This window comes from Drosophila simulans, unplaced genomic scaffold (assembly GCF_016746395.2).
Source record: "Drosophila simulans strain w501 unplaced genomic scaffold, Prin_Dsim_3.1 Segkk64_quiver_pilon, whole genome shotgun sequence".
NCBI lineage: Eukaryota > Metazoa > Arthropoda > Insecta > Diptera > Drosophilidae > Drosophila > Drosophila simulans.
In genome coordinates this window covers 1-10916 of record NW_025416861.1, presented here as the reverse complement: position 1 = coordinate 10916, position 10916 = coordinate 1, and the positions used below count along the sequence as shown (strand labels likewise).

Sequence of the window (10916 nt, the reverse complement as noted above, 5' to 3'; positions counted from 1 at the left end):
ATTAATTTTAGGCCAAATTTTCGAATTTTTTGTACCATCATCAAAATTTGCAAAAAATTGAAACCTCCTAGAATTCCAAAACTTGAATGCAATTCGATTGGGATTTAAGAAACAACTCAACGAGGTATGACATTCCATATTTGGGTAATTATTTCGAATGTTTTGATCAAAATACAAATATTTTTTTCACAAAAAATCTGGGAAAATATTTTGGCAAAAAAATGAAATTTCAAATTGGCTTTTTGGCTATAACTTGACTAAAAATGGTCAGAGAGCAAAAAGGAGTACCATTTTGTACTCCTTACAACCAATACTAACAACCCCTTTCACTTTTAAACTGATTTTGGAAAATTAATTTTTGGCCAAATTTTCGAATTTTTTGTAAGGGGTACCATCATCAAAATTTGCAAAAAATTGAAACCTCCTAGAATTCCAAAACTTGAATGCAATTCGATTGGGATTTAAGAAACAATCTCAACGAGGTATGACATTCCATATTTGGGTAATTATTTCGAATGTTTTGATCAAAATACCAAATATTTTTTTTCACAAAAAATCTGGGAAAATATTTTTGGCAAAAAAATGAAATTTCAAATTGGCTTTTTTGGCTATAACTTGACTAAAAATGGTCAGAGAGCAAAAAGGAGTACCATTTTGTACTCCTTACAACCAATACTAACAACCCCTTTCACTTTTAAACTGATTTTGGAAAATTAATTTTTGGCCAAATTTTCGAATTTTTTGTACCATCATCAAAATTCGCAAAAAATTGAAACCTCCTAGAATTCCAAAACTTGAATGCAATTCGATTGGGATTTAAGAAACAATCTCAACGAGGTATGACATTCCATATTTGGGTAATTATTTCGAATGTTTTGATCAAAAAACCAAATATTTTTCACAAAAAATCTGGGAAAATATTTTTGGCAAAAAAATGAAATTTCAAATTGGCTTTTTTGGCTATAACTTGACTAAAAATGGTCAGAGAGCAAAAAGGAGTACCATTTTGTACTCCTTACAACCAATACTAACAACCCCTTTACTTTTAAACTGATTTTGTAAAATTAATTTTTGGCCAAATTTTCGAATTTTTGTAATCCAAAATTGCAAAAAATTGAAACCTCCTAGAATTCCAAAACTTGAATGCAATTCGATTGGATTTAAGAAACAAACTCAACGAGGTATGACATTCCATATTCGGGTAATTATTTCGAATGTTTTGATCAAAAAACCAAATATTTTTTTCACAAAAAATCTGGGAAAATATTTTTGGAAAAAAAATGAAATTTCAAATTGGCTTTTTTGGCTATAACTTGACTAAAAATGGTCAGAGAGCAAAAAGGAGTACCATTTTGTACTCCTTACAACCAATACTAACAACCCCTTTCACTTTTAAACTGATTTTGTAAAATTAATTTTTGGCCAAATTTTCGAATTTTTTGTAAGGGGTACATCAAAATTTGCAAAAAATTGAAACCTCCTAGAATTCCAAAACTTGAATGCAATTCGATTGGGATTTAAGAAACAAACTCAACGAGGTATGACATTCCATATTTGAGTAATTATTTCGAATGTTTTGATCAAAAACCAAATATTTTTTTCACAAAAAATCTGGGAAAATATTTTTGGCAAAAAAATGAAATTTCAAATTGGCTTTTTGGCTATAACTTGACTAAAAATGGTCAGAGAGCAAAAAGGAGTACCATTTTGTACTCCTTACAACCAATACTAACAACCCCTTTCACTTTTAAACTGATTTTGGAAAATTAATTTTTGGCCAAATTTTCGAATTTTTTGTACCATCATCAAAATTTGCAAAAAATTGAAACCTCCTAGTGTAAGGGTGATGGGGTTGCTGGTCCTGGAAATTTCCTAGTTTGCTGAAAATTGAACACTCGGAGAAAAGCGAACACTTGACTTTGTAAATGCGCGGGCGCGACCGGGCGTACGTTTATTGATCGTGGTAGTTATTTCACACTAAAGCTTATTCTAATGCGTTGGGTTCTCCCAAGCGCAGCGGAGACTCCTCGGAGACTCTGTGGTGAAGAGCGGGAGAGCGTAAAAGGGAGTGGGAACGTAAGAGGGAGCGGAGAGCGGGTGACAGTCCAAACCCCGTAACTCGAACATTCCGCCCCCCTTGCAATCACTGGGGTTGCAACATAGCCATCCTACGGCAAGCTGCAGGCACCGGACACGATCCACCCAAACACGGTCTTTTGAGCGACCGGCATTCCCTCGTCGAAGGTCAGGAATCCGGATTGGATAACCTTAGGATAAATGTCTGCTCCTAAGACCATGGATACGGTAGCAGGCCGATGGAACCCGTCATCCGCCAGCATGATGTCCCTGTACTTGGACACTACGGTGTCGCTCAATGCCCGGACAGGTGTACGGATCCGCACCCTGGGCTCGATCTTGAGCACGACCTCGAGCTTCGTGTTCGCGTCGATCCTGGAGCGAATCGTCGTCGTGCAGACCTTCTCGTCGCCAACATTGGTCATCGAAAGCTTAAAGGCTGACGCCAACGAAGCGTCGATGCAGCTCATGGGGCTGCACGGATCGATAAGTGCTGCGGTCTCGAAGGTCTTCGTCCCGGTCTCCAACTTGACCAGCGCTGTGGGAAGGATGTTCACGCTGTGGCGTTGCAGCAGCGACGAGAGCGATGGGCCTGGCGTCGTCGATTCCGGTCGTCGTGGCGGTGAACTCCTACGCTGAGTTGGCGGATTGTGCCGGCGGGAACGTTGGGACGAGGCCGAAGCTGCTTGCCGGGTTGGCACCGGTTGGCGACGCGAGCGCGCTCGCGACCGCGACAACGAGCTAACCTGCTCGTGCATGTGGAGCAGCGTGTGGTGGGATCGGTCGCACTTCTTGCAACGATCACCGCTTCGGCAGTCTCCCGTGGAATGCTCGTGAGCGAGGCAATTGGCGCAGTATTGGTTAATGAGGACTGCTCGCAAACGCTTTTCAGCGCTGAGCTTTAGGAACCTCGCGCACTTCCGAAGAGGATGGATACCGCGGCAGACTCGGCATCGGTAGGATTGAATACCTCGGGTACGTCTGCTCTCCACGGCACGAGCACTGCGTGCGTTTTGTTGACGAGGAGCCATGCTGCGCGTAGTCGAATGTCGAAAGGAGATCGAAAACGAAATGAAAAATAACGGATGATTAGTGATAGTGAACTACAACTAAGGACGAGAGGAGCGCCTATTATTGTGGAGATTCGGAAGACTCCGTCGGCAAAAGCACCACTTTTGCCACTGGACGTTTAATAACTCCACGTGCAGTACGGATGTTTACTACACGGACGTTGCCGTCAGCTCCTGGGAAAACAGACTCAATTCTGCCGAGCCGCCACTCATTAGAGGGCAAGTTGTCGTCCTTGATGACGACCATGTCATCGATGCGTAGATTTTTGGACGGGGCCTGCCATTTAGAACGCTTGTGGAGTTCTTTGAGGTACTCTTCTTTCCATCGCACACGGAACTGCTGATGGAGAGCCTTCAAATGCTGCCACCGATTAAGAAGGGATTTCGTTTCCCCCTTTACTTCGGGTTCCACCGTGGACATAAGGGGTCCCCCGACAAGGAAATGCCCTGGCGTCAGAGCCAGCAAGTCTGTCGGATCTTCAGACATAGGAGAGAGCGGCCTGGAGTTAAGGCACGCTTCTATTTTTGCCAAGAGCGTGGAGAGCTCTTCGAACGTGTATTTTCGTGTGGCCGTGCATTTGTAAAATAGCGTATTGAAGCTTTTTACGCCTGCTTCCCAAAGGCCTCCCATATGGGGTGCTCCCGGAGGAATAAATTGCCATTGCATCTCTTGATGAATATAGGCATTCGTCACCGACTCTTTTACGGCTTGAAGGAAATCGCGGGAAAGCAGGGTGGCAGCGCCAACAAAGGTTTTGCCATTGTCTGACTGGACTTGACGTGGACAGCCTCTTCTGGATACAAAACGAGAGAAAGCGGCAAGAAACTTCTCGGTCGTTAAGTCAGATGTAGGCTCTAAGTGGATGGCCTTGGTGGAGAAACAAACAAAAACTAACACATACCCCTTTGTAATAAGACATGCTCTTCCCGTATAGTTCTTTATATCGAACGGACCGGCGTAATCCATGCCAGTATACGTGAATGGTCGGGAGAACGATGCTCTTTCTTTGGGCAGGACACCCATCAGTTGGCTCTGCAAGCGCTTTTTGTGGATCACACATACTTTGCACGAATTTACCACTGCTTTCATCAGGTTCTTGATTCTCGGAATCCAGTATTTCGACCGGATGAGGCGCACCATTAACTGGTTACCACCATGGAGAGTTATGCGATGCGTGAAATTCGCAAGGAGGCGAGAAAGCAGGCAGTTATACGGAAGAATCACTGGATGGCGTTCATTGTATTGAAGGCTTTCGGAAGCCGCCACACGGCCGCATGCCCTGATCAGTCCTTGCGGATCTAGAAACGGGTTCATGCTTAGGATGGCACTTGAACTTGGCACCGGACGCTTTTCACTTAGGCAGTGATATTCCACAGGGAATTCTCTGCGCTGAGTGTTCGAAATTAGGAACCGCTCGGCGGCGGCGATTTCAGTGGCCAGTAGATGCACATCAGATGGAGATGTCTGCTTCCTGCACCGCTGAATGAAGCGATAAACATAAGCAAGGACTCGTAGAGCTTTCTCTAGCTTGGAGAAACGTGCCAACAACTCTTCAGAAGGAGCTTTCGCGAGATGGACTTTTAGAGCACGCTTCTCCAGGTCGGTCACCGGAGCGTTGACCTGAGTTGGCCATTGGTTGCGTGGATTTTGCAACCAAGTCGGTCCGTGCCACCATAACTGGCTATCGGCTAGATCTTGGAGGGAAACTCCTCTACTTGCCAGGTCTGCTGGATTATGCTCAGATTGAACATGAGACCAATTCTCTGTTTTTGTGGCCTGGGCGATCTTCGTCACCCTATTGGCTACAAATGTGGTCCCCTGGCATGCTGGCTTGCTTAACCATGCAAGCACTATCGTGGAGTCCGTCCAACAGTAAAGTTCGGAGTTAGTCGTAGGCATCTGCGGAATGATGGCTGCAGCCATTTCGGAAAGCAATAACGCTCCGCACAGCTCCAATCTTGGGAGCGAAACCGTTTTGACTGGTGCTACCCGGGTTTTCGCGGTCAGGAGTTGCACCATAATGGTGCTGCCCACTTCTACGCGGACATATATGGCCGCCCCGTAAGCCTTTTGCGACGCATCGCAAAAGCCATGATGCTCGACCTTGAAATCTGGACGAAACGATAGCCAGCGTGGAATGCGTATCTGCTCTAACACTGAATAACTTTGAAGAAAATTCAGCCATCGCTGACAAAGCTCATTTGGAATGTTTTCGTCCCACCCAAGTTCCTGCAGCCAAATCTCCTGCATGAAAATTTTGGCTCGAACGATAAACGGCGCTAACCAGCCGGCAGGGTCGAACAATTTGGCAATTTGGGACAGGACTTGGCGTTTTGTAAAGGACGTTTCGATAGCCAACTCTGGCGGGACGAAGAAGAATTCGTCGGAGGTTGCTTTCCAGCGAATACCGAGGGTTTTGGCAGTACTTTCTGCATCGATCTCGAGAAAATCAGTATTTAAAAGATGGTTGCTCTGAATGGCCGCTAAAACTTCCTTTTGGTTGGAGGTCCATTTCCTCAATGGAAATCCGGCAGAATTCAGAGCGTCTCGGAGCTCTTGCACCATGAGCTGAGCTTCTTCCGTGGAGTCCGCTCCGGCTAAAACATCATCCACATACATGAAATTTCGAATGACATTGCTAGCTTTTGGATGGCTGAGTTCTACGTCAGCTGCTAGCTGCTGCAGTACTCGGATCGCCAGGAAAGGCGCGCAATTGACTCCAAAGGTTACTGTTTTCAGTTCGAAATCTCTGATTTCCCCTCTATTGTTACGGAAAAGTATCCGCTGGAATGGAGTGTGTCTCGGATCTACCCAGATCTGCCGATACATTTTCTCGATATCGGCGTTGAACACGTATCGGAAATAGCGCCACTTCAGAATTTGAATGGTCAAGTCGGACTGTAAGACAGGGCCAGCATGAAGGATATCATTTAAACTGGTACCATTCGATGTTGGGCTGGAGGCATTGAATACTACCGGAGTTTAGTAGTTACGCTCTCCGGTTTTAAGACGGCGTGATGTGGCATATAATAGGCGTTGCAATCATGCGTAGGAAGAACTTGTCGCATGTGCTTTAAGTCGAGATATTCCTGGATCACCGAATCGTATCTCGCTTTCAAGGCCTCATCTCTTTTTAGACGCTGCTCATTTCTTAAGAACTGAGCCAACGCGAAAGACCTAGAATGCCCTAGCCCGGAACCGATATGTTCTGGGTCGCGAAAAGGCAGAGTAACGACATATTTGCCGCACTCGTTTCTCGTGGTCGTTTGAAGGAAATTCTTCTCGCACATGGAATCGGATTCTTTTACCAACTTTGTTGGTATATCCTCCACCTCCCAAAATTTTGTGAGGAGTTTGTCCAGTGAATTATCGTACGCGTGGGAGATCTGTGTCGAAAAAGAGGAAATTCTGCTTTGGGCTGAGGCTGAGACTGGCCCAGTTAGTACCCAGCCGAAAATGGTCTCTTGTCCCAAGAGAGAGCCACAGATGTTGGTTTTTGCTCCACTCAGAAGCACCGAAGGCAGGATGTCGGCTCCGATAAGTACATCTATTTGTGCGCTCTCATAGAACTTTGGAGCCGCCAATGGAAAATCGGGAAGATCCCGAAGGAAATTTTGCGGAATTGGGTAGGAAGGCAGATTTCCGGCTAGTTGAGGGAGGACATAGGCCGTCGTCTCCAACTGCAACGCGGGCCTAGTCGGAGATCGGATGGTGAAACTGCAGAGCTTCTTGGACTGAGCAGCTACTGTTTGGTTTAAGCCCGAGACTTGGGCTTGAACCACCTGGAATGGTAATCTAATTAGATTGAACAGTCGCTCGGTTATGAATGTCGCTTCTGATCCGGAGTCGATCAGGGCGCGTGCCTTAAAGTTAGTGCCAAGATGGGAGATATTGATTATGGCAGTGCCAAGAAGGATAGCTCTTGAGCCCGTGGCGAAATAATTTTGAACACCGGCTTGCTCATTTGGAACGAAATTGGCCTGATTAGCGGAAATTGGCCTTGCAGGATTTGAAGGGCTTGAATTGCTGGAACAGAGGTTGTTTCGGTGCAACAACGTGTGATGCCGGCCACGGCAAGTAAAACAATTGTGAGTGCTTTTGCACTCACGAAGCTGATGTCCCGTTGCGAAGCAGTTTAAGCATAACTGCTTCCGTTTAATGTAGGCTGACCGGTCGTCAACCGACATTTGGAGAAAACGCGGACATACACGGACAGGATGGTTCTCCTTGTTGCACAAGTCGCAACTTTTCAATTTTGGAGCCACTCTCGTCTCATAGGAATTTAATTTTCTAGAGGGCCCACTTGAGTTTATCGCTTTGGAATGCGACTGACTCGGTACGGACGGTCTCACATCATCGATGGCCTCTAAAGTTCGATGACGTTCTGTAAGGAAGGTGTTCAGCTCTCCCCATGTCGGGATGTCGGCTTTCTTATGTAGCGACTGCTCCCATAAGGAGAGAGTTATCTTCGGGAGCTTGGATGAGCACAGATATACCAGCAGGCAGTCCCAGTTCTCAGTGTTGATGCCTGACAGTTCTAAGGAAGTCAAGCAACCTTGAACAGTACTTTGCAGTACCTTCAAGGCCGCCCCAGATTCCTGTGGTATCGACTGCACATTAAACAGTATTTTCAATTGACTGTTTACCAACAATCGTTTATTTTCGAAACGCTCTATTAGGTTTTTCCACGCAGAGCGGAAACCCTCGTTGGTGAGAGGCGAAATCGAAACTATGGCATGCGCGTCGCCACTTGTTTTGGCATTTAAATGGAATAACTTTTCAACCGGAGTCAGCCGTGGATTATTGATATAAATGGCTGTGAAAAGATCCCGGAAAGTCGGCCAGCGAAGATAGTCGCCTGTGAAAACTTCTGTATCGCATGGAGGCAACCGACAGCCAGAGGAAATGTAGGCCTGGGGCGCAGCGTTCACGGTTGGGATGGACTGAGAAGTGCCCTGCTCGATTTTATCAACGAGCTGGGCAACACACCTTTCATAGACTGAATAGCAATAATTGTATTTAGCCCTGAGAATAGGCATGTTGCTTGCTGCCGCTTCGCCTGCTGACACAAGGCACTCTGAGCAGAGATCGTATTCCTTTTCAACCTTGTCCCATAGGGTTCGGACTTGGTCGCGACGGACGCCAAGCATCGTGACAGTTGGAGCTGCGGATTCCGGAGTGTTGATCTGAGCCTCAAATTCGCTTAAGCGGTCAGAAACCGAAATGAATTTGGCTAGCGCTAGATCTGAAGCAGCCATATTTTTAGCTATGCGCTGTACTGTGGCTTTGGATGGAGTAGCACAGTCGTCGGAAATCTGCGCAGGCGTTCTCACCGAAATGCTTGGGATTCTTGGACTCTTGGGCCCTTGTGGTGAAAAAATAGACCTGGGCTTGTCAGCGGACAATTTCTTCTTATCGTCCCCGATGGGCATAATCGAAGAAATACGAAATGGAAGGGAAGCGGTTTTGAAGCCCGGTCAAACTTTTGAAAAAGTAGAAAGATTCCTCAGACTGCACTTAATAATTTAAGTGGTGTAAAATTTACGAAGTGGAAACGTCGTAGTTTAGACTGATCGGACAGGTGACTCGGAGTGAACAGCGAATTGTATAAATGACCTGTGATTTACGGTAATTGGGTCCACCTTATTTATGGTTGGAACCCTTGGAAATTGGAACACGGTGATATAAAATGTTTATTAGAAGGAAGAAAATTTTATTCTTTTATTTACAACTGGAAACGGAGAAAATGGAATGACTGGAATTGAAGTCTTTTCTCCGCGCTGTAAATACTTCTAAAACAACCACTAACTAATATCCCAGCAATACGAAAAGGAAATATTTGTCGGGTGAACGACTTGTATTTGGCCGTATTATTTATTTATGGATGATTATTTTTTGAAAATAATAAATATATATATAAATATATATAAATATATATAAATAATAAATAATAATTTAATAAATATTAAAATGTTTAATTTAATTTAAAATGTATTTATTATTTGGAAATTAATTTGGAAATTTACGGAAAAACATTGATGGAAAATAAAACGCCTTTTCCGCGTCGGCACTTGGAATAAATTTTATTTGTGGTATGGACTTGCCGACGGGAAACAATCAAAACTTAGGTAAACTTTGGTTAAAGGGAATGCAGATAATCTGCGCAATGTATGTAATGTAATATGTGTGATGTATATGGAGATGTGTGCGTATATGTATTTATATGGAGATGTATGCGTATATGTATTTATATGGAGATGTAATGCATGCAATGTATATGGGTAAATGGCGGGTAAATATTTAATTAATATTTTACTTTGAATGGCCAGAGGGTATGTGTTGTTTATTGTTGTATTTGAATGTATAGCGAATTGTGTTAAGCGGACTGCGGAGTTGAAGCAAAAAATGTGCGAAATTTGCGAAAAGAATTTGGCTTGCGTTGGACACAGTGAAAACGAGAATAGAATTTTTGCCACTTTTGGCAGAGTGTTGGACTTTAGGAATTTTCACTGAACTTGGCACAAATTAATTTCACTTTCTTCACATTTGGAATTTTTTCATTTTTTGGACTGAATGAATATTTAAATATATTCGGAAAATTGGGACTTAGAAATTTAGAACGGTGTAATATGGCGGCGCCCGTGAGAATGGATAAGTACTTTTCTTTAATTGCCTTTTGTCGGATAAATCCGTTTGATTTGACAATAAATCTCAGCAAATTGAACGAAATTGGATTTTCGAACCTTTTGCTGCAGACCGGCAATTAAAGGGGATGGAAGTTTCGTACTTATCTTATAAGTTGCTCGCTGGTGGACAAACTTGAAAAATCCAGGATATCCGTCTTCGAAGGACCAAAATGTAAGGGTGATGGGGTTGCTGGTCCTGGAAATTTCCTAGTTTGCTGAAAATTGAACACTCGGAGAAAAGCGAACACTTGACTTTGTAAATGCGCGGGCGCGACCGGGCGTACGTTTATTGATCGTGGTAGTTATTTCACACTAAAGCTTATTCTAATGCGTTGGGTTCTCCCAAGCGCAGCGGAGACTCCTCGGAGACTCTGTGGTGAAGAGCGGGAGAGCGTAAAAGGGAGTGGAGAACGTAAGAGGGAGCGGAGAGCGGGTGACAGTCCAAACCCCGTAACTCGAACACCTAGAATTCCAAAACTTGAATGCAATTCGATTGGGATTTAAGAAACAATCTCAACGAGGTATGACATTCCATATTTGGGTAATTATTTCGAATGTTTTGATCAAAATACCAAATATTTTTTTTCACAAAAAATCTGGGAAAATATTTTTGGCAAAAAAATGAAATTTCAAATTGGCTTTTTTGGCTATAACTTGACTAAAAATGGTCAGAGAGCAAAAAGGAGTACCATTTTGTACTCCTTACAACCAATACTAACAACCCCTTTCACTTTTAAACTGATTTTGGAAAATTAATTTTTGGCCAAATTTTCGAATTTTTTGTACCATCATCAAAATTTGCAAAAAATTGAAACCTCCTAGAATTCCAAACCTTGCATGCAATTCGATTGGGATTTAAGAAACAATCTCAACGAGGTATGACATTCCATATTTGGGTAATTATTTCGAATGTTTTGATCAAAAAACCAAATATTTTTTTCACAAAAAATCTGGGGAAATATTTTTGGCAAAAAAAATGAAATTTCAAATTTGCTTTTTTGGCTATAACTTGACTAAAAATGGTCAGAGAGCAAAAAGGAGTACCATTTTATACTCCTTACAACCAATACTAACAACCCCTTT

At 43.5% G+C, this 10916-nt stretch overlaps 1 protein-coding gene and 1 pseudogene across 1 annotated transcript; both read right to left on the bottom strand.

Moving 5' to 3' along the window:
- Positions 1–2096: 2096 nt before the first annotated feature.
- Positions 2097–10020, bottom strand: LOC120285638. Its single transcript, XM_039298276.2, has 2 exons — positions 9935–10020; positions 2097–3108 (listed from the first exon to the last, which is right to left on the bottom strand). Exon 2 carries the CDS (start codon positions 3105–3107, stop codon positions 2169–2171), a length of 939 nt encoding a protein of 312 aa, XP_039154210.1. The 5' UTR covers position 3108; positions 9935–10020; the 3' UTR covers positions 2097–2168.
- On the bottom strand, positions 3466–9052 carry LOC123327431 (annotated as a pseudogene).
- Positions 10021–10916: the final 896 nt, after the last annotated feature.